The sequence below is a fragment of the Mobula hypostoma genome, chromosome 8, assembly GCF_963921235.1.
Source record: "Mobula hypostoma chromosome 8, sMobHyp1.1, whole genome shotgun sequence".
Taxonomy (NCBI): Eukaryota; Metazoa; Chordata; class Chondrichthyes; order Myliobatiformes; family Myliobatidae; genus Mobula; species Mobula hypostoma.
Genome location: NC_086104.1, coordinates 21,896,456 through 21,921,162, shown reverse-complemented (window position 1 = coordinate 21,921,162; position 24,707 = coordinate 21,896,456). Strand labels below are relative to the sequence as shown.

General features: G+C 42.1%; 1 protein-coding gene across 2 annotated transcripts in view; it reads left to right on the top strand.

The window, feature by feature from the left end:
• Positions 1-24,707, top strand: part of prkd3 (protein kinase D3) — a 384,937-nt gene that overhangs the window by 269,917 nt on the left and 90,313 nt on the right. The window contains exons 6-11 of one of the 2 annotated variants that reach the window (XM_063055569.1): positions 1,382-1,432; positions 7,587-7,776; positions 11,669-11,746; positions 15,149-15,332; positions 16,587-16,710; positions 23,083-23,160. In XM_063055569.1, coding sequence (XP_062911639.1) covers positions 1,382-1,432; positions 7,587-7,776; positions 11,669-11,746; positions 15,149-15,332; positions 16,587-16,710; positions 23,083-23,160 — 705 coding nt within the window. The remainder of the gene's footprint in view (positions 1-1,381; positions 1,433-7,586; positions 7,777-11,668; positions 11,747-15,148; positions 15,333-16,586; positions 16,711-23,082; positions 23,161-24,707) is intronic. The other variant, XM_063055570.1, reaches the window with a different exon arrangement.

Here is a 24,707-nt window from a genome sequence, read left to right as displayed (position 1 = left end):
GGTTTCCAGTGCAGTTTTGTTTTATTTGTATAAGATAGTTATTTCAATTAACTGACTCTCATGGAATTCCAGTTATAGCTTTTTGGTGGAGAGAGGGGAAAAGGAAACATTGAGTAACAACTCGCCAACTTCATTCAACACCATCATTCCCTCAAAACTAATCAATAAGAATCGCGAGCTAGACCTCAATATCTCCTTGTGCAATTGGATCCTCGATTTTGTGCAGTTGGTCACTTGCAGACCTCGGTCAGTTCGGATTAGCAGCAACATCTCCACGATCTCCATCAGCACAGGTGCAGCACAATACTGTGTGCTTAGTCCACTTCTCTGGTCGCTTTACACTTATGACTGAGTGGCTAAGCACATCTGTCATGCCATATTCAGGTTTGCTGATGAATCTAAGGTGGTGATGAATCAGCATAAAGGAGGGAGATTAAAAATCTGCTGAGTAGAGCCATGACAACGACATCTGACTCAACGACAGCAAGACCATGAAGCTGATTATTGACTTCAGGAGGAGGAAACCAGTCCTCACCAGAGGTGGAGAGGGTCAGCAAATTAAAATTCCCGGCTGTTATTATGTCAGAGGACCTGTGCTGAGCCCAGCATGTTAGTGTAATTATGAAGAAAGCATGGCAGCACCTCTACTTCCTTAGGAGTTTGCAAAGGTCTGGCTTGACATCTAAAACTCTCAACAAACTTTTATAGATGTGAGGTGGAGAATATATCAACTGGCTCCAAGGTATGGAAACACCAATGCCCTTGAATGGAAAATCCTACAAAAAGTAGTGGATACAGCCCCAGCAATCGTGGGTAAAGTCCCTCACACTATTGAGCACATCTTCATGAAACGTTGTTGCTGGAAAGCACCATTCAACATCAGGGAGCCCTACCACCCAGGACATGACCTCTTCTCACTGATACCATCAGGAAGAAGATGCAGGAGCCTCAGGACTCTCACCACCAGGTTCAGCAGTAGTTTCAACCCCGCGACCATCAGGCTCTAGAACCAAAGGAGATAACTTCATTGACTTCACTTTCCCCATCATTGAACCGTCCCCACAACCTATGGACTCACTTTCAAGGACTCTTCTCATGTTTTCAATATTTATTGCTTATTTATTATTATTTCTTAGTACTTGCACAGCTTTTGTCTTTTGCACACTGATTGAACACCCAAGTTGGTGCGATCTTTCATTGATTCTGTTATGGTTATTATTCACTAGTGGATGTATTGAGTATGCCTGCAAGGAAATTAATCTCAGGGTTGTATATGGTGACGTACAGTATATGCGTTTTGATAATGTACTCTGAACTTGAACCTTGTGAAGGTAGTTTGTACGCTTTTCCCCTTCTGATGTCGAAATCTTCATCTCTGCAGGGGCTTCATTCAGCAATCCAGCCAAAAAGTGATGAAGTACGTTTAATCAAGGTAAATGAGTTAGAAAGATGAGAAAGCAAATAAATTTGTTTCCTGGTGGAATTAAATGCTTATTTATTGCTGTTCTCTTTGAGTTCTCCAATTTGGTTGATAGAGGGAATTTCAGGTTTGCACTTAGTTTATCCCTCCCTGCAGTTCACCTTCCCGTTGCGTTTTCAATTATTTCAGAAGAACTTAGCAATGTATTTAAATGCCCAGTCACTAAATCGATTGCCTCAATATGTACAGTTACACTTCAAGATACAATGTAAGCTGATAACAGTATAAGAGGAAATTCTAAGCTAGTGATTACCAATTATTTTAAAAGATGGCTACTTTGGTGATGCAGTCTTTATTGGCCAAAATATGTGGTTAAAAATTGCTCATCGAAAACTAGAATGGAGACTCAACCATGTCACGTTTGTAGTTGTACCTGAAAATCACCAGATAAACTCATGCAATTTTCTTCAAAACCTGGACTATTTCCTTTGCTGCTTCTCCATGTCTGCCCTTGAAAACATCCCTCATTGACCAAGGTTCTGGTCACCCAACATCTACTCATGAGGCTTAAGGTGCTTAAAAGTTGTACTTAAATGAAAAATCCTTGAGGCAGTCAGAGATATTTTGCATCATGAAATCTATTCTTCTTTGTATGAAGTAAGATCTATTCCAAGCCAGGAATTGTGGGTATTGACATTTGATATGTTAGAACATGAAACGTTACAGCACAAAAACAGGCCCTTCGGCCCACAATGTTGTGCTGAACCAAATAAATTAATAATTAAATGGCTAACTAAACGAATCCCTTCTGCCTACACAATGTTCCTGTACTTCATTTTCCTCACATCCATGTGCCTATCAAAATGTCTCTTGAAAGTCCCTGATGTATCTGCCTCTACCACCTCTCCAGGCAGCACATTCAAGGCACCCACAGCTCTCTGTGTAAAACAATTTGCCCCTTGCAGCTCCCTTGAAATTGCCCCCTCTTACCATTAATTCCATATCCTCTGGTATTAGACATTTCAACCCTGTGAAAAACTTACTATCTACTCTGTCAATGCCTCTCATAATCTTATAAACCTCCCTCAGCCTTTGCCTCTCCAGAGAAAGCAACCCAGGTTTGTCCAAACTCTTGTTATAGCACATGCCCTCTAATCCTAGCAATGTCCTAGTAAACTTCTGCACCCTCTCCAAAGTCTCAATATCTATCAAATAATGCGGCGACCAGAACCGTATGCAATACTCCAGATGCGGCCAAGCTAGAGTTTTATAAAGCTGCAACATAACTTCCTGACTTTTGAACTCAGTACCCCAGCTTATGAAGACAAGCATTCCATATGCTGCCTTAACCACCCAATCAACCTGTAAAGCCACTTTCAGGGAGCTGTGAATTTGGACCCCGGGATTGCTGTACTCATCATTGTTAAGGGTCTTGACCTTCACAGTGCACTGTCTCTTGACATTTGACCTGCGAAGGTGCAACACTTCACATTTGGCCGGGTTAAAATCCATCTGCCATTTCTCTACCCATATCTGTAGCTGATTTATATCTCACTGTATTCTTCACAAGTCATCTACACTATTCACAGCATTGCCTATCTACATATCATCTGCAAACTTAATAACCCACTCATCCACATTTACATCAGGTCATTTATATACATCACAAACAGCAGAGGTCCCAGTACAAATCCTTGCGGAACACCATTAATCTCAGACCTCTAGTTAGAATAAGTCCCTTTGACCACTGGCCTTTGTCTTCTGTGGGAGAGCCAGTTCTGAATACAAATGGCCAGCTCACCATGGATCCCATGCATCTTAATCTTCTGGATAGGCCTCCCATAAGGGATCTTGTCAAAATCTCTGTAGAAAACACCGTCACCTCGCCAAAAAGCTCAATCAAGATACAACATGACTTGCCCCGCACAAAGCCATCCCAGTTCTCCCTAATTAAGGCCAGGTTTTCCAAATGCTCATAAATCGTATCCCTCAGAATTCTCTCCAGTAACTTCCCTCCGGCTGATGTGAGATTCACCAATCTGTCATATGCAGAATTGTCCCTGGTTCCCTTCTTGAATAATGGAACAATGTTACCTACATGCCAACCCTCTTGAACCTCGCCTATGGCCAGCGAAGACGCAAGGCTATTTGTCAAGGCCTTAGTAATCTTTTCACTTCCCTCTCTCAATAACCTGGCTATATCCCATCAGGCCTGGGGACTTATAGAAACAGAAAACCTACAGTACGATACAGGCCCTTCGGCTCACAAAGCGGTGTCGAACACGTCCTTGCCTTAGAACTACCTAGACTTATCCATAGCCCTCTATTTTTCTAAGCTCCATGTATCCATCCAGGAGTCTCTTAAAAGACCCTGTCATTTCTGCCTCCACATTGCCACCGGCAGCCCATTCCACACACTCACCACTCTCTGCGTAAAAAACTTACCTCTGACATCTCCTCTGTACCTAATTCGAAGCACCTTAAAACTGTGTCCTCTCATGCTAGCCATTTCAGCCCTGGGAAAAAGCCTCTGACTATCCACACGATCAATGCCTCTCATTATCTTGTACACCTCTATCAGGTCACCTCTCATCCTCCGTAGCTCCAAGGAGAAAAGGCCGAGTTCGCACAACCTATTCTCATAAGGCGTGTTCTCCAATCCAGGCAACATCCTTGTAAATCTGCTCTGCACCCTTTCTATGGTTTCCACGTCCTTCCTGTAGTGAGGCAACCAGAATTGAGCACAGTTCCCCAAGTGGGGTCTGGCCAGGTCCTATATAGCTGCAACATTACCTCTCGCCTCTTAAACTCAGTCCCACAATTGATGAAGGCCAATGCACCGTATGCCTCTTAACCACAGTCAACCTACGTAGCAGCTTTGAGTGTCCTACGGACTTGGGTCCGAAGATCCCTCTGCTCCTCCGCACTGCCAAGAATCTTGCCATTAATGCTATATTCTGCCATCATAATTGACCTGCCAAGATGAATCTCCTCACACTTATCTATGTTGAACTCCATCTGCCACTTCTCAGTCCAGTTTTGCATCCTATTGATGTCCCACTGTAATCTCTGACAGCCCTCTACACTATCCACAACACCCCAACCTTTGTGTCATCAGCAAATTTACTAACCCATCCCTCCACTTCCTCGTCCAGGTCATTTATAAAAATCACAAAGAGTAGGGGTCCCAGAACAGATCCCTGAGGCACACCACTGGTCACTGGCCTCCATGCAGAATATGACCCATCTACAACCACTTTTTTGCCTTCTGTGGGCAAGCCAGTTCTGGATCCACAAAGCAATGTCCCCTTGGATCCCATGCCTCCTTACTTTCTCAATGGGGTACCTTATCAAATGCCTTGCTAAAATCCATATACACTACATCTACTGCTGTACCTTCATCAATGTGTTTAGTCACATCTTCAAAAAATTCAATCAGGCTCATAAGGCACGACCTGTCTTTGACAAAGCCATGGTGACTATTCCTAATCATATTATGCCTCTCCAAGTGTTCATAAATCCTGCCTCTCAGGATCTTCTCCATCAGCTTACCAACCACTGAAGTAAGACTCACTGGTCTATAATTTCCTTGGCTGTCTCTACTCCCTTTCTTGAATAAGGGAATAACATCCACAACCCTCCAATCCTCCGGAACCTCTCCTGTCCTCATTGATGATGCAAAGATCATCGCCAGAGGCTCAGAAATCTCCTCCCCAAAGTAGCCTGGGTGCATCCTGTCGGGTCCCGGTGACTTATCCAACTTGATGCTTTCCAAAAGCTCCAGCACATCCTCTTCCTTAATATCTACATGTCAAGCTTTTCAGTCCACTGCAAGTCATCCCTACAATCGCCAAGATCCTTTTCCGTAGTGAACACTGAAGCAAAGTATTCATTAAGTACCTCTGCCATCTCCTTTGGTTCCATTCACACGTTTCCACTGTCACACTTGATTGGTCCTATTCTCTCATGTTTTATCCTCTTGCGCTTCACATACTTATCCACCTTAAGAGATCCAACTCTTTTACCTCAAAATGTCCTAGCATATTAATACTCTCGACGCTAATCTCCCTGTCTTCCACATCCTTTTCCTTGGCAAATACTGATGTAAGACAGTCATTACAGTCTTCACCCACATCCTCCACAACCGTGCAAATGTTCTCCCCTTTATCTTTGAATGGTCCCATCTGAGTTATCCTCTTGTATCTGATGTATGTTAGAATGCCTTGGGATTCTCTTTAATCCTCACTATGAAGGCTTTACATGGCCCCTCCTGACTTTCCTAGTTCCCTTCTTGCATTCTTTTCTGGTTTTTTTATAATCCTCAGGAGTTTTGTTTTATTCTAACTTCCTAAGCTTTACATACCTTTCCCTTTTCTTCTTGACGAATTTAACCCTTCGACACCTTGCCAGAACATACCTGTCCCGTACTCTGTGCAGTTGGTCTTTAAACGCCCTCCACATGTGAGATGTGGACTTGCCCAAAAACAGTTGTTCTCAATTAACTCTCCCTAGTTCCTGCCTAATTTTCCATGCTCCAGTTTGATACTCTATCACAAAGTTCATACTTAATCTTATCTGAAGAGTTGTGGTCACTGTTCCCTAACTGCTCTCCGACTGAAAAGTCTGTCATCTGGCCCAGCTCTTTACCCAACACCAGCCCTCCCTGTTGTTGAACTAGGTACATATTAATTTAAGAAGCCATCCTGCAGGCAACAGCAAATTCTGCCCAGGCTAAAGCTCTTGGAACTAAGAAGATCCCGGTTTATCTTTGGGAAGTTGAAGTCCCCCATGACTACAGCCTTATTGATTTTACACCTTTCCTTAATCTGCCTACATATCTGTTCCTCCAGCAGCTCACACCAGATATTCACCACACACTGTGGAAACACTTACTCTTCCAATCTCCTTTAAATTTCTCACCTCTCACTTTAAACTTGTTCCAGGCACTCCTGCCCATCAAATCTTTTCCGCCGTTCCATCATGGCTGATCCCAAGTCCCACTCAACCCCATACACCTGCCTTCTCACCATATCCTTTGATGCCATGACTGATCAGGAAACTATCAACTTCTTCCTTAAATATACCCGCGGACTTGGCTTCCACCGCAGTCTGTGGCAGAGCATTCCACAGATTTACTACTCTCTGGCTAAAAAAAAAAAATCCTCGGTACCTCTGTTTTAAAGGGTCGCCCCTCAATTTGAGGCTGTGTCCTATAATTTCGGATTCCTCCACCATAGGAAACATCCTCTCCACATCCACCCTATCTCGTACTTTCAATATTTGGTAGGTTTCAATGAGATCCCTCACCTGTAGACTTCTAAATTCCAGTGACTACAGGCCCAACCCTGCCAAATGCTTCTCGTGTATTAACCCCTTCGTTCCCGGTATCATCCTCATGATCCTCCTCTGGACTATCTCCAATGAAAACGCGACTTTTCTGAAATATGGGGCCCAAAACTGTTGAGGATATTTCAAGTGCAGCCTGACCAGTGTCTTATAAAGTCTCAGCATTATCTCCTTGTTTTTATACTCTATTCCTCTGGAAATAAATGCCAACAAGCCCCTCATAATTTTAAAGCCCTCCAGAACAGGCATTCCCAAACTGGAGTCCATAGACCTCTTGGTTAATGGTAAGGCTCCACGGCGTTAAAAAAGATTGGAAACACCACCCCCCCCCCCCAATCCTACTGGAAAGTAGAGACTTAAATCCTAGCTCTCCAGTCTCTCCTTATTACTGCAGCTCTCTCTTCCGAGCAATATTTCTGATGAATATCTTCTACACTCCCTCCATTGCCACCACATCCTTCCTGTAGTTACCAGACCTGCAAATGATATTCCAGATGCAGACTAACTTGTGTTTTGTCAAACCACAATGTGACAACCCAGTTTGTATACTTAATACCTTGGCCCATGAAAGCAAACATACCATATGCTTGATTCCTTGCCTTTCCACCCATCTCACCATTTCTAGAGAGCTGTGAAGTTGCTGTGGGCTCAGTACACAAACACAATTAAATGATTTTTTAAAAAAAATAAGGATGCCCTGACACTTTGTGCTGAGATTACCAATGAATCTCCTCGGTTTGGAGGTTAAATTATTGCTTCCTGAACATGTTACTGCTTCAATGTTGTCGTCTGAATTTGTGGCTTGTGATTGTTGTTGCAGCGTTGCCACCAGGAGACCAGCAAGAGAATCCCTTCATGGAGTGGGCGCCCAATTTGGATGGAAAAGATGGTGCTGGGCAGGGTAAAAGTACCGCATACCTTTGTCATACATTCCTATACACGGCCCACTATTTGTCAGTATTGCAAGCGGCTTTTAAAAGGTCTATTTCGACAAGGAATGCAGTGCAGAGGTAAGGGTCGTACATGTACAAATGACATTCATTCTGGCTGAAGTAATGTGTTAGAAATTTTGAGTGAAGGAAATCAGCGTAATATTTAGTCAAGAACAGAAACAGGCCCCTCAGCCCATCTAATCCTTGCTGGCCTGGTTTTCTGCATAGTCCCATAACTGGTACTCAGTCCACAGCCCTCAGCATCTCTCTCGTCTATGTACCTATCCAAACTTCTCTTAAATGTTACATTTGAACCCACATCTGCCACCTCTGCTGTCAGCTCGCTCCACACTTGCACCACCATCTGAGTGAAGAAGTCGCCCCTCAGATTCCCCTTCAGTGTTTCACCTTTCACCCTAAACCTGTGACATCTAGTTTTGGTCTTACCCAATCTGAGGGGAAAAGCTTGCATGTAATCACCCTATCTACCAAATACCCCTCATAATTTTGTATACCTCTATGAGATCTCCACTTTTTCTCCTGCATTCCAGTGAGTAAATTCCTAACCTACTCAACCTATTCTTGTAACTCTGAACCTTGGGTCCTGGCAACATCTGTGTAAATTTTCTCCATTCTCAGTATTTGTGTGAATTCTGAACATTTGTTATCCAAACTTTTTATCCTGTGAACTATCTGTGTGTAGTAACTTCACATGAAAGACCTATACATCCAAATGCTAATAATGTGAATTATAAGCAAACAAGCATTATTATTTCTGGATGCTTTTTAAGTATTGATTTCCATTTATTTGCATTTTGCCAATTCACTATTGACTACTTTCTTGTATCATTTCCTGTCTCCAACTTGGAAATTTGGAGAATTTATGAAGATAAATTTTAGAATTTGAAGTGCAAAGTAAATTTGTTATACTGTATATGTCATCACTTACAACCCTGAAATTCTTGCGGGCATACTCAATAAGTCGATAATAGAACAAAAACAGAATCAATGAAAGACTACACCATCTTGGGTGTTCAACCATTTGCAAAAGACAACAAACTGTGCGAAGGCAAAATGAAATTAATAATAATAATAATAAATAAGCAATGCATTTTAAGAACATGAGATGAAGAGTCCTTGAAAGTGAGTCCATAGGTTGTGGGAAAATTTCAATGATGGGGTGAGTGAAGTTATAATTTCATGTCTCTGATATGTCATGCATTGAATTTTGTACTACATGCCAAGCTCTTTTCATTTTCCAATGCTTTTTGTAAACACTGCAGCACTGAAATATAGTTATATTTGTCAGTATACAGTGCCTATAAAAAGTATTCCACTGCCCCCCCCCAGATGTTTTCATGTTTTATTGTTTAACAACATTGAATCACAGTGAATTTAATTTGGCTTTTTCTGACACTGATCAACAGAAAAATACTCTGTGTCAAAGTGAAAACCGATCTCTACAAAGTGATCTAAATTAATTAGAAATATAAAACACAAAATAATTGATTGCACAAGTATTCACCCCCTTTAATATGACACACCATAGCATCACTGGTGCAACTAATTGGTTTTAGAAGTCACATAATTAGTTAAATGGAGATCGCCTGTGTGCAGTCAAGGTGTTTCAGTTGATTATAATAAAAATCCACCTGTATATGGAGGGTCCAACTGCCGGTGAGACTGTATCCTGGCAAGAACTACACCAGCAAGACAACACTCCAAGCAACTCCGTGAACAAGTTGTTGAAAAGCGCAAGTCAGGAGATGGATACAAGTCACTGACTATCCCTTGGAGTACAGTTAAGTCAATCATCAAGAAATGGAAAGAATATGGCACAGCTGTAAATCTGCCTGGAGCAAGTCATCCTCAAAAGCTAAGTGACTGAGCAAGAGATCTACGACAACTCTGGAGGAGATACAAGTGTCAGTGGCTGAGATTGAAGAGAATGCACAACCAGCTGTTGTCTGGGTGCTTCAATAGTTGCAGCTTTATGTGAGAGTGGCAAAGAGAAAGCCACTATTGAAAATAAAATCTCACATGAAATCTCAGTTAGAGTTTGCCAGAAGGCATCTGGGAAGAAGGTTCTATGATCTGATGAAACCAAAATAGAACTTTTTAGCATCAGACTCAACACTATGTTTGGCATAAGCCAAACACCGCACATCATCAAAACACAACCTCCCTACTGTGAAGCATGGTGGTGGCTGCATCATGTCGTGGAGATGCTTCACTGTAGCAGGCCCTGTGAGGCTTGTGCAGGTAGAGGGTAAAATGATTGCAGCAAAATACAGGGAAATCCTGGAGGACAACCTGATGCACTCTGCAAGAGAACTGACACTAGGGAGATCTGTTTTCCGGCAGGACAGTGACCCCAAGCATAAAGCCAAAGCTGCACAGGAATGGCTTAAAAACAACAAAGTTAATACCCTGATTGGCCAAGTCAGAGTCCAGACCTCAATCCAATTGAGAATTTGTGGCTGGACTTGAAAAGGGCTGTTCACTCATGATTCCCAATGTAATCTGACAGAGCTTGAGCAATTTTGTAAAGAAGAACGGGGAAATATTGCAGTGTTCTGATGTGCAAAACTGATAGAGACCTATCCACGCAGACTCAAGGCTGTAATTGCTGCCATAGGTGCATCTACTAAATACTGACTTAAAGGGGGTGTATAATTATACAATCATATTTTGTGTTTATTAACTGTAATAAATTTAACCAATAGATTTTGACAGGTACATTTAATGTCAGAGAAATGTGTGCAATATACATCCTGAAATTCTTTTCTTCGCAAACATCCACGAAAACAGAGCGGTGCTCCAAAGGATGAATGACAGTTGAATGTTAGAACCCCAAAGACCTCCCCCCTCTCCTCCCCCCTCCCTCCCCCCTCCACACTCACAAAAAGAGGTGTCACCATTTCGCAGCGAGAGGGGAGACATAACAAGCAGCTTGCTGATTTATGATGTTAAAAGTTGTTGTGTCGCTTTTACCGAGCTTTGCGCCGAGAGAGTCGTCCCCAAGGCTCGGATCTCTGGATACACAGCCCACGGCAGCGAACCCACTGCCCCCAATGTTCCGTGTTCTCCAGCGATGCCTCAGTCAGGGGCACCAACTTTGAACCAGCCCGTCTCCAGACCCACAAAAATCCAGCACCCTGAAGGTGCACTAGTCTTTCAGGCTGCATCCTTGGGAAATCAAAAAGCGGCCAGTCGTGAGACCTTGAGAGCAGGTCCCATTCCCACAAAGAACTGAAGTCAGAGTGTAACTCCAGGACAGGGTTTTCAAAAGAACATTGAACAGGAAAAAAAAGAGACATCAAAGATATAAGTAGAGTTGTTTCTGAAGTTACAAGCAAAGGAGGTGCCATTTATCGCCAAATTTAGACCATATTGTAGAAATTTGTGTTCACTTTGACTGGAAAGACTAATTCATATTCCATCCCCAGTGGTATTATTTTCTGAGTAATCAACATCTGAAAGTATTGGGTGCAATGTGAAATTTGTTGAAGGCAGATAGAATGTGAGTAGGCAAAGATATATTTGGTGGAATATGAAGTGAAAAGTATAAGATTGTCCATCTTAGCAATAACGTGGCATATTCTTTGCAAAGCTGCACATTTGCCCGGTCAATTTTATATGGAGCTAATCTTCTGAAGGAATGGGAACCCGTTTAACCAGACAACTATACTTGAGAACCAAGATCACTCTAAATTCAATGGCTAGGCTACAGAATATGGGGGGTCTTGCTGCTGTGCATACTCAGAGACCAATTTCCCAAATCATTGTCAAATTGTTCACTGAAGTATATGAGTGAACCTTGCACTCATCTTCCCCAAGACAATGGCTTTTGTTGTATAATAGCATCCTACGACTTAAGGGGTTGGGTGATCTGCTTTGACTCCTAAATGTTATGTTTGTACATCTGAGGCACTTTCACATCACATAAGCCTTTCATGTAACTTTACAGATTGCAGGTTTAATTGCCACAAGCGATGTGCACCCAAAGTACCCAGGGACTGTCTCGGCGAAGTTGTTTTTAATGGAGGTAAGACATGCCCATAAACCAGTGATGAGTTATTCCGTGCAAGTGTTCGATGTAAGAATAAAAACAGAAAATATTGGAAGTACTTAGCAGGTCAGCCAGCATCTGTGTAGAGGGAAACCGATTTAATGTTAATATCTTAAATTAGTCTTGCATCAGAACAGAGAAAAATAATATAATTCAAATATTTTTTTCTTTTAAGATTTGTGTAATTTTTAACCATTGTTGTGTAGAACTAAATGTTATGGAATTCTAATTGAAATTACTTGTTCAAATGTACACTTAGTGGCCATTTTATTTGGTGCTTCCTGCATCTAATTAAGTGGCCACTGACTGTACATTCATGGTCTTCTGCTGTAGCCCAATGACTTAAGGGTTTGATGCCTAATACATTCAGAGATGCTCTTCTGCACGCCACTGTTGTAATGTGTGATCATTTGAGTTAGTGTCATCTTCCTGAGAGCTTGAACTAGTCTGGCCATTCTCTTGTTTCTCTCATTAATTAGCTGTTTTCTCTCACAGAGCGCTCACAAGATATTTTTGTGTTTTATTTTTGCACCACTCTCTGTAAACTCTACAGATGTCGGGCGTGAAAATCCCAAGAGATCAGCAGTTTCTGCGATACTCAAACTGCCCCGTCATTGAGTTTCTGAGATACTCAAATCACCAACAATCGTTCCACGGTCAAAGTCAGGTCAACGTCGTCCCTATTCTGATATTTGGTGTGAACGGCAACAGACCTTCTTGACCATGTCTGCATGTTTTTATGCATTGAGTTGCTGCCACGTGATAGGCTGATTAGGTATTTGCATTAACGAGCAGATGTACCTGATAAAGTGGTCACTCAGTGTAGAGTGTTTCTGCTGCAGAGTGATTAGACTTGCTTGGGTGTTAAAGGCAGCACCTCATATCAAAAATAATGCAGAAAATGCAAACCTAATTCTAGGTGTCATCAGAGGATGTGAAGTTCTGGATGTAAAATTCAACATGTAATCATGAGCCTGCTGAAGTCATATTCCAGTGTCGAGAACACAGAACAGCACAGGCCCTTCAGCCCACAAGATTGTGCTGACCTTTTATTCTACTCTATGATTAATCTAATGCTTCTCTCCCTTACAGCTCTCCAATTTCACCCGTGTGCCTAAGAGTCTCTTAAATCTCCCTAATGCATCTGCCTGTACTACCATCCCTGGCAGTGTTCTCTATGCATTTACCACACTCTGTGTGTGTGTGTGTGTGTGTGTGTGTGTGTGGATGTGTGTATATATATATATATATATATATATATATATATATAAACAAACCTTGCCTCTAACATTCCCCCCCTTCATTCTCTATTTCTATCACCTTAAAATGTTGTCCTCTCTCAGTAGCCATTCTGCCCTGGGGAAAAAGGCTGGCCACCTTATTGATACCTTTTATACCTCCTTGAAGTCAAGTCAACCTGATGGCATGAGCATTAATTTCTCCTTCTGATATTTTTTCTCTTCCCCATCTCTTTTTGTCTCTTCCCACTCTATCTTTCTGGCTCTTCTCCTCATCGACTTCTCACCTCCCCATGGTGCCCCTCCTTCTTCCCTTTCTCCAATGTTCCACTCTCCTCTCCTATCAGTTTCCTCCTTCTCCAGCCTTTTACCTTTTCCACCCACCTGGCTTCACCAGTCACCTTCTCGCTTGTAGTCCTTCCCTTCCTCTGCCTTTTTATTCTGGCTCCTTTCCCCTTCCTTTTCAGTCCTGAAGGAGGGTCTCAGCCGGAAACGTTGACTGCTTAATCACTTCCATAGATACTGCCTGACCTGCTAAGTTCCTCCAGCATAGTGTAGGGGTTGCATTGTAAAGGTGGAACAGGTGTTTGTCAGTTCCACGAGGATATTTTAATTTGTGTAAAACAAGACAACTATTAGGTGCTCTTGGTGAGTCAACTCATACACCCTACCCCCTGCTGCCACTCTCCCCCCCTCCCCTGCCTATTTCATCAAGAAAGCGTCAGTGCCCACCACCCACCCAGCAACAAAACTCAGGGAGAGACCATTATCTGCAGTCAACAAAAAAAAACTATTGTTTACCCGACAGTTCGACATGCCACACTGTCTCTCTCACTGATACGGATAAATTATTGGCAAAAATATATTTGCAGAAAGCTTACTTGTGTTTAATATTGTGTTTATTATTTAAGGTTGAATAGGTTAGGACTTTATTCCCTGGAGCGTAGAAGAATGAGGGGAGATTTGATAGAGGTGTATAAAATTATGATGGGTATAGATAGAGTGAATGCAAGCAGGCTTTTTCCACTGAGGCAAGGGGAGAAAAAAACCAGAGGACATGGGTTAAGGGTGAGGGGGGAAAAGTTTAAAGGGAACATTAGGGGGGGCTTCTTCACACAGAGAGTGGTGGGAGTGTGGAATGAGCTGCCAGACGAGGTGGTAAATGCGTGTTCTTTTGTAACGTTTAAGAATAAATTGGACAGATACATGGATGGGAGGTGTATGGAGGGATATGGTCCGTGTGTAGGTCAGTGGGACTAGGCAGAAAATGGTTCAGCACAGCCAAGAAGGGCCAAAAGGCCTGTTTCTATGCTGTAGTTTCTATGGTTTCTATGGTTAATATCTTTAAAAAGAAATGGAGCTATAACCACCTAATAAGTAGCTTTTTTAATTGCTTGTTATGGCTCTGTTGAAATTTATCTTAGCCTTCAGCCATAGGGGGAGTCAATGTCTGATTAATCTTCGTGTGAACTTGTGCTAGGTTTACCAGATCTTGTAAAAGATCTCTCTTTAACATGGGCGTTGGACTAGTTGTAGTAAGATCAGTGACTTATTTCAAGTTACTTAACACTCACCCAGAATTGAAGACTACTTGGCTTGCGTGTCTTCTGAATTGAAATGGACATTTTTTAAAAACCTGCAGATGCTGCAAATCCTGCTATAAAAAATAGAAAATGCTGCAAATGCTAAGTAGTTCAGGCAGCGTTAGTGAGGAAGAACTCAGGGAAGTATATGTCAGGATGCTCATCTTCGTTCATGAATTCCCTGAGTGGAATTGTTATGCCTTTGGCAGAATTTGAGCTGGTATCTCTGACATGCCACCTCATGCCTTGTGTGGTAGGTTTGATTTGCAGTCTCAGCTCTGACACTGGGGTTCAATTCCTGCCACTGTCTGTAAGGATTTTCTATGTTCTCCCCATGACCTCTGGTTTCCTCCCACAGTCCAAAGATGTACAGGTTAGTAAGTTGTGGACATGCTTTGATGGGGCTGGAAGCATGGCGGTACTTGCAGACTGCCCCCCGCACATCCGCAGACTACGTTGTGCTCATTGAAACAAGTAAGGCATTTCAGTGTATGTTCTGAGGTTTCGATGTATGTGTGATGATTAAACTGGTCTTGAACTTTAACTACCGCTTGCAGAGCCAGCCAGCCCGGGGCCTGATTCCGATATGCCCATGGAGGTCGACAGCAGTGACATGAACAGTGAAGGCAGCAGGATGTTGGACGACACAGAGGAGCCGTCGACATCAGAAGAGAAGTTGTATTTTATGGATTCCTCTGATTTGGATGGAGAGAAAGATGAAGAACCTGTCCGAACAATCAGGTAATCTTTTCCTCCAGCATTTTGTGTGTGTTGCTTGGGTTCAGCCTCAGCAGATTTTCTCTTGTTTGTAATCTTTTCATTGTCTGGTTTGTTCACTATCCATGTGACAATGAAATCTGCCTTATTTGACAATGTCCAATGTATTGTTGCTGGACTTCCTGGAATGTTGCTCTGTGGCTGCTTCGTAGAATCTGATACTTTGGAAGCAGACTTGGTCACTATATTGTTATAATCAATACCCAAGTATGTTCATTTTTGGATCTGCTAGAAAGAATGACCCAGCTGTTGGCTATCAGAATATTCAGCTGAATGTGAAATCCATTTCAGCGAAGTTAATGTGGTTTCGGTATCTAGTTGTGCTCTTTGGAGAGCTTATCCAAGATTACTTAGAAATCTCCCTTCAATCCCAGATATTTATTTCATGTTTTAGTTACGTTAGCTCCTTTTAACATGCATACACATTTACAAGGCTAGGAATTTTTAATCTTTGCTCTCACTGGTGGTCTTGAGAAGCTGACCAGGTCAGCATGCCTTTCAGAACACCTTTCTGAAGTTCTGATCTTCCACGACTTTTATGAAAGTGTGGTAATGTTTTTAAATTGCAAGCTCATTGCTGGTCATTTCTTGTCCATTACATTTTATTGCAATCAGACTGAACTTACTGCCCGTTACGTCGTTAGCGTTTAGGTTAGTAATGGAGGTCCTCCATCTCTGGCGATGTTCAGGGTTTCCTTCATCGTGTCAGTAGCTCAGTTTTCACTACCTTCGGTCTTACAAATCCTGGGTGGATACTCGGGAATACCGTTGCACTCAGATGTAGAAGGATTCTTCATTGTTATTTCTGTAACAGTTTTGTTTTACCAGTCAGGATTGTGAGCCATGAGCTGAACCCCCAAACCTGGGAGACTGGTGGACCACTCTACCCTTTGATCTGATTGCTATGGATAATCCTACCAAGACCCAAAGCATAAAAGCCCTAACTCCAGCCAGCATAGCTCTCTGGGTCATTGAGGTACACAAGACCCCAAACCACAACAAGGTAGTGGTCCTCTTGGAGGTATCAGACTAAAGCTATTCCTATAAATACAATTATTCAGTGGTCTTCTGTTGTGTTACTGTATTTGGTCAAAATAATTCATGTTAGGCAGGTTTGGAAAGCACAAAATCCATTATGATACGCTTGCATTCGCAATTCACAATCTGAATCCTGTATAGGTTTTTTTATGTTCAGTAACTTGGAACATTTTGTTCCAGTCCTTCAACAAGCAACAATATTCCTCTCATGAGAGTTGTACAGTCTGTTAAGCACACGAAAAGGAAGAGCAGCACAATGGTGAGAGAAGGTTGGATGGTCCACTACACCAGCAAAGACAATCTGGTAAGCATATTTATTTTGAAACAATTTGTGATTGTAGAACTGATTGTGAATCTAACCTGTGGAGATCTGCTTCTTAGCTTTAAAAGCAAACAGATATTTGACTTGACTCCCCCCCGCCCCCCATACTGAAGGGTGGCTCAGTGAGATCACACATTCATTCTGAGGATTGGATTGTGCACAGAAAGAATGTTGGGCATGCAACTGCGAGTGGGAATGTTTGCTCGTTACAAGGTAATGGGTCATTAGTGTCCAAGTGAATCCTCATAAAACATTGTGAAATTATGTATTGAAAATGGGGCAGCACGGTAGCATAGTGGTTAGCACAACGCTTTACAGTGCAGGCGACCCGGGTTCAATTCCCGCTGCTGCCTATAAGTAGTTTGTCCGTTCTCCATGTGACCACGTGGCTTTCCTCCGGGTACTCGAGTTTGCCCTCCCACAGTCCAAAGTCGTACCAGTTGGCAGGTTAATTGGTCTTTGTAAATTGTCCTGTGATTAGGCTAGAGTGAAATCGGGGGATTGCTGGGCGGCATGGCTCAAAGGGCTGGAAGGGGATACCCCATGCTGTATCATAATAAATAAATAATAATTTTTAAAAGCCTCTACATTGCCTGGTCACTTTGTTTTCCGAATCATATGATGAATACTTCCTCTGTTTGCTTTAGATTTCAGATTTAACTAACTTTCTCCCTAATGTCACAGTAGAAAGACAGATTTCATTCAGTAAAGGCCACCACAATAGGACTTGATGTAAACTGAAGTCTGTTTTTGGGGCAGAGTGGATATTGACTTTTAATGTTTAGCCAGATCTGGCTGAAAGCCCACTTGGTATTGGAGGGAATGTAATGAATCCCATTTCCATCACAAATATCTACAATGAAACTAAAATTGAATTAATTGCTCTTTCTTGCATGTTATCTCATCTGTAGCATTCCATAGTTCAGAAAAAAAGGGTCATATATAAAAAAAATAGAATTGTACCAAATATTTCTCTAGGATTTCCAGCAATTCTGCTTATTGTTGAGGATTTGATATAACAAATGTTTCCTTTGAATAGGTTATGCTCTGATGGACATAGTCAAACAGTATGTCAGAAATTGCCAGTGAACATCTTAGAAACTTGTGTTGTATGTTTTTAAAATTTATTTTAACATACTGTTAAAGAGGGTGGAGAAATGTCTATGAATGCACCAAGTATTTCTCCATGGAGATGACAGATATGATATAACCAGCATGATTCATTTTGACATGACCCATGAATGGAAAGAAGGACACAGGAAATGAGTTGGTTTAAGTAATTGTTTGTTGCCCTGGTGCCTACATTCGGATCTATGTGTGACTTATAGTAAACATTTTAACATCGATAAAATAGCTATCTCAAATAGGGCTAATTTAAGATACTTTCAATCTAGTTACCAGTGGGTTTGTGTTCTGAGTGCAGAGGAGGAGATGGAAATGGTATTGAAGTAGAAACAGCTTGTTTTACAGTATTCTTTTGTGAATGTGTCCTCCTTTCCAATATATGTGAAGATAGAATTATCACTCTCTCAAAGATAGATGGTTAGGAAATAGAAATGCATATCAGAAATTTAAATTTGGTATTCTTGTGATTGAGTCTGATATTGTTATTGTGTTATATCTCTGATCTGCAACTGGATGCTGTCTGGGTTTTCTCCCCATTTCCTAACTCTAACATCCTTTACCTCTGAGCAATTTCATCCAAAAAAAATTTGGAATGAGTTTTTGAGGGAGCTAATCTGGCAGGTTTGTTACTTTGGTCATATGACCAATATAGAGATTCAGCTTTTTCAGCTTTCTTAATAGATGTATGTTCTATTGGTGTTTTGGAAAATATCAACATGTTCCTAGCTATCTAGGGCACCCTTAATTTGTGGAAGGCCCCTGCCCTGCCATTTTTGCTTGCAATGGCCTCACTTATAAATTCTGGAAGCTTTCTCAAATGCATGAACTGTTTTAAATAGATCTCCTTTCCTTTGTCATACAGCATACACACAGGCCCTTCAACCCAAATTTTCCATGCTGACCAAGGTATCTATCTGAGGTTTGCCTGCATTTGGTCCATATACCCCTAAGCCAGGGGTTCCCAACCTCTGGTTCACTCCATTGATGGCATAACGAAGATTGAGAAACCCTAGCTCGTAACTTTTCCTATCTGTTTGCTTACTTAGGCCCTTAGCTCCCATCGATGACCTCCTGTTGCCGTCGTCCTCTGAAGTCGATGGTAGGATTAGAATTTATCAACACTTCTGGAATCCATTGCGCCCTCTTACACGGGATAGGCCTGTTGGCCAGCCTTATTCATTTCCAGCTCTCACAATGGGGACATGGGACTGGACTTTGAGAGTCCATGTTTAAGTATAATTGTACCACTTCCTCTCGCAGTTCATTCCTGATCCTGTGAGATTAAGTTGCCAATCGTTTAAGTCTTTCCCCTCTTACCGAAACTTATGTCCTCCAGTTTTCGGTTCTCCCACCCTGGGAGAAAGGACTGATCGTCCACCTTCTCTATGTCGGCGTGACGTTATGAACCTTTATAAAGTCACTCTCTCAGTCTGCGTCTAACTCCAAGGAAAACAATTCCAGTCTCTCACAACTCAAGCCCTGCAGTCCCAACAACGTACTTCTGAATTTTTTCTGCACTTTCTCAAGTTTAATCACATACTTGCTATAGTGTTGCACGTAGTTGTGGGCTTACTAATGTCTGGTACATCTGTACCATGATGTCCCAGCTTCTGTACTTAATGCCCTGAATGATGAAGGCAAGCAAAGCACATGCTTTTTTTTCCGCCACCCTGCTTAAATGTGCTGTGAACTGGGGGTTACTTTCTCTTCCATAAATATCTGCGTTTTACAGCATTGGCAAATCTCAAAGTGTAAACCCGAGGGATTTCACAGATGCTGGAAATCCAGAGCAACGCACACAAAATGCTGGAGGGACTCAGCAGGCCAGACAGCGTCTGTGGAAAGGAATAAATAGTGATGCTTCGGGCCAAGGCTCTTCTTCAGGACTGGAAAGGGAGGGGAAGGGCACCAGAATAAAAAGGTGGAGGACGGGAAGGAGGATCGCTAGAAGGTGATAGCTGGAGCCAGGTGGGTGGGAAAGATAAAGGGCTGGAGAGGAAGAGATCTGATCTGAGAGGAGAGTGGACCACAGGAGAAAGAGGAGGAGGAGGAGGAGGAGGAGGGGACCAAGGTGGAGGTGATAGGTTAGAAAAGGTAAGAGGCCACAGCAGGGAACTGAAGAAGAGGGGAGGTTTTTTTTAATGGACAGAACCTAAGATGTTACTTCTCCACCCTGAGGGTGGCTTCATCTTGACACAAGAGGAGGCCCTGGACTGACAGGTCGGAATGGGAATTAAAATATTTGGCCACTGGGTAGTTCTACTTTTCGCAGATAGACTGGAGGTGCTCGATGAAGCAGTCCCCCAACTTACGACGGGTCTCACCAATGTAGAGGAGGCCACTTCAGGAGCGCTAGACACAATAGACAACCCCAGCAGATTCACATGTGAAGTGTTACCTCACCTGGAAGGACTGCCTTTGGACCCTGAATGGAGGTGAATGGGACTTAGTTCCCAATTCACTGCTAGCCTCTGTATCAACTCTCTCTCCTCCCTCCTCCACTTCCATCAATTCATCATTCACCACTCCCACCCCCTCATACGCCCTCATTTGTTTCCAACTCTCACCTTCCAGCCTCTATCTCACTCCTCCTTCAATAGAATGGCCATCTTCTTCCTACACTTTCAGTCTTGGTGCAAGGTCTCAACCTCAAAATGCCTGCTACCCCTTTGCCTCTATAGGTGATGCTTGACCTGCTGAACAACGTGCACAAGGCCCAGGCAGCATCTATGGAAAGAAGCCCGGCCCACTGAGTTCCTCCAGCATTCGTGTATGTTGCTTGGATTCCCAGCCTTTGCAGATTTTCTCTTGTTTGTGATTGAGATTTTCCAGCAGTTTTTTCTTTGAGTAACTGTTTAACTTCAGTGTTCTGAATCTCTGCTGGGTTCTCTATTCATTTCTGATTAACGTTCTTCCCAAGGTTACAGCACATTCTGCATAGTTTTCAATTATGATTGGTACTTATGAATCCCAGCCTCGTCCCTAAGCAGATATTTATCTAAATTTTTTGTTCTTGCTTTTAATTGAGACAACACTGGCTGCTGTGACAAGAATCCAAAGTTTGAGTTGAAGGGAACAATTAAAACAAACAATTAGCATCTATTAAACAACTCGCCCAGGATTGATTGTTTTTGTACTTCTCCACAATCTGTATCAGATAACCTTGTTACCTCTGCATTACAAATTGCATCCTGCATGTTTAAAGCCCAGTTTACTCTGCAAGGTATCACAGCCTCTGCATTCTGCCTTAATGTGTCATCTCCAACAAGATTGCATAACCACCTTTCACTTGCTACTCACTTTTACCCTGCCTTTTTGTTTAATTAGAAAAGTCCATTCTGGGTCTCTTCAACTTTAGATTCCAGTTGCTCTAATACACTTCCTGAACAGTTTCCATCTTGTTCTCAAAGTGAGTTTCATGCTCATTTCCAACTTCTCAGAACCATCTCATTTTTCACTGAATTCAATTTGTTATCTATCCATATTGGTCTTAAATTTAAACCTTTGTACTGAATACCACGCTGCCCTTTTTTTACTCTAAAGTTCAAAGTGCATTTATTATCAAACCATGTACAATCTTGAGTTTCATCCTGTAGTCAGCCACAAAACAAGGAAACACAATAGAATCCATAAGAAATTCCTCATGACAAAGATTGTTTAGGCATACAATGTGTGGAAAAAGAACAAATCATGCAGACGGTAAAAAAAAAGTAAACAAATAATAGAGAAATTGAACAACAGAGTCTGTGCAAGTGAGCCCATAGCTCCAGAGCTGGTTCAGTGCTGAGGCAACACAGAAACCTGATGGCTGCAGGCCACAGCTACAGAGTTAGTTCAGTGCTGAGGTGAGTGAAGCCTCACAGAGTTATGAGCTAGATACCGGTTCATCCTTCACCCTCGGCATTGACACCTTAAACCATTTAATCTGGTTTGGCGCTTAAATTGGCTAAACAGCAGTTCGTCTTTCACTCTTGGGCTCAGGCCCAGCCCCTGTTGCTTCAATTAGGCCCCAAGTCTGCTCCAGCAGTGGCTGCTGTGACCGTCCCTGCATTCACGAGAGCCCAGTTTGCCGAATCTTTCAGGATACCGCAAAAACACTAGGTCATTCAGATGGTTCAGAAGCACAACTTCCAAAGGGAAAGTACAACCTGTGGATTACAGTGTTCCTAGTCCAGGAAAAGTATATTTAGTACAATAGTAGTTTTGTTAGCTGCCCACAAAACGTCACTGTACATCGGCCGCCAATATCTCCAATCTTTTGAAAACTAATCTTTTTCAAGCAAGTTTTGTGACCTGAACTAATGTTAACTTTTTTGGCATGTTCTGGATAGAAAGGATATATATTAGTCGAAGTTTCAGGTTCTTTTCACAGCCAGTGTGCAGTATGTGTGTCACAACATTCTCTCTCAAACTTCCTTCCACGTTGTTCAACGCATTGCTACCGTTGGATTTGAATGCAAGATGTTCAACAGTGTACACATTAGTGTCACTGCTGTGAAAATCACCTGCTTTCCCTTCATGAAATACCTGTGAGATGCATCCTAGATCATAACTGGTCATCTTTATAACTGCTTTGCCTTTGACTGCAACTTGCTATGACAAGTGTTTCAGATAACAGCCTCTAAAGGACTGGCAAACATTCTCCCTGCTACTTTATATTTTCCATTCCATTTCTCAGGTGCATATTCATTCTTTTTACGAATGCTGTTTAACCTGCACTGTCCTCTAGTCCTCAGGTACAACTCTTGTATTTCTGGATCCCCTCTATAAATGGAGCATATATTGGTTCAAACGCGTGAAGGGCTTGCAGAGGTAACATGATTTATTGAGAGTGTTGCTCTATAAAATTGGTGTTGGGCATTTCCCCCTTAATATACAGCGGAGTTGCAAGAAATCTATGGGAGATTCAAAGCACCTTTTTCAAGACTAAATGTTCATAATGCCCTGTCCTCTTTCTTTTTAATTCAGAAATTGATGATTATTTTCACAATATTTAAAATCTGGTGATGGAAAAGGCTTTAAGTTTGCAGGCTTTGATCTTTGGGAAGCTTATTTTCACTAACATGCATTGCTCCAGGTATCAAAGTGCAATATTTGTGTCTAAGGAGACTTGCGTGTGATCAGGCTTGATGCCTAAAACAGGCTCATTTTTCCAATTTGAAAGAAATCTTAATGTGTTCTTCAAATTAAATAAGAAACTAATTCACAATGATTTGTCTGTTTTAATAGAGGAAAAGACATTACTGGAGGTTGGACAGCAAGTGCCTTACACTCTTTCAAAATGACACTGGAAGCAAATATTACAAGGTAAGAACACATTTAATTCTGTATGGCGTTACAATATTTCAATAGTATGAAGAATATTTTCATCGTGTTACTTATCTGTTCAATTAAAAATTCACTTACTACCTTACCACTTAGTGCTTGATGCTCTGACATTTTGATTCATAGTTTTGTAATACATTCTGAACTGAGAATCAGGAGTGATTAATTGTACTCGCTAGATTTTAATAAAATCACGCAGAACCTGGTTTAATGCCTGGATGTCCTGAAGGAGCTGTTTTGGTGGTTTGGGATCCATAGTTGCCATCAATTGCCATTTGTTTAAGGTCGCCCCCTGCTGGAATATGTGTGCGTGTGCTTTGGGTCTTTATGCTTGTGCTTTTGGGTCTTTATGCGTGGGGTGAAGTGTGGAAACTGAGAGCAGATTTGGTTTGCTTGTTGAGCCTACACTCAAATATTCACGAGTTTTCTGGCCTTTTGGGTACATGAATTAGAAGCCGTCTGTAAGATGATCTGCAAGTGTTGGCGAACACTGAGTCAAACCGCAAATTGAGTCATGCTGTCGGGAAAGTGGGGGGAGAAACCGTTTTGTGGAGGCTGGAGATAAATGGACAATGAAATGTAATCTGCTTGTCAAATTGTTTGTCTGACTGTAGTTATGACAAGACATCAGGAAATACTGAAACACTAGTGACCTTCTTGAGAAACTCAGTGGGTTTAGTTGAGATGGTTCAATTGAGCCCGTCTTGGGTCATGTTGATCTTAAGATATCCTTGAGTGGGCTGCGTTGTATAGCATAGTTGCATGTTAGTACGACCTTTTTGTAAATTCAGCTACTTCAGTGAATGGCCAGGATTGTGTGAATTTTTCTGAGTAGTCCGTGTGGGTGCAGCTTATCTTTGGTCAGGCTGTTAGTCACAGTTTACCCCTTCGGAATTTTATTGGTCTGCATCTTCTCATTAGAAACTCCTGGTCTTAATTGACCTTTGAAGTTGATAAAATCTGTGCACTATACATAATGCGATTTTCTATCGGTGTTACTGAGATTCTTGTCAAATCGGCCATGCTGGTTGGATCATCTGTTTCCCCATGCAGTGAGCCTGCTGCACATGATGTCTCTCAGTCGCCTCCGATCCATTCACTGGCCGGGGTTGAGTCTGCTTTGAGAGGTTGGTGACGAAACATATCAAACTCTGTCTAAGAAGTGATTTGGATCCGCTTCAATTAGCCTACCTTCGTGACAGGTCCACAACAGATGCCATTTTATTAGTTCTTCAGTCAGCCCTGGGACATCTGAACAGCAAAGATGCATACATCTGGATGCTCTTCATCGATTACAGCTTGGATTTCAATACTATCGTCCCCTCCAAACTAACCAATAAGCTTCAACACTGAGGCTTCAGTACCTCCTTATGTAATTGGATCCTTAATTTCCTTATTTGCAGACACCAGTCAGTTCAGATTGGCAAAAACATCTCCTCCACAATATCCATCAGCACAGGTGCACCACAAGGCTGTGTGCTTAACTCCTGCTCTATCTATTTTTGTACTGTGAAGCGAAGCTCCAATGC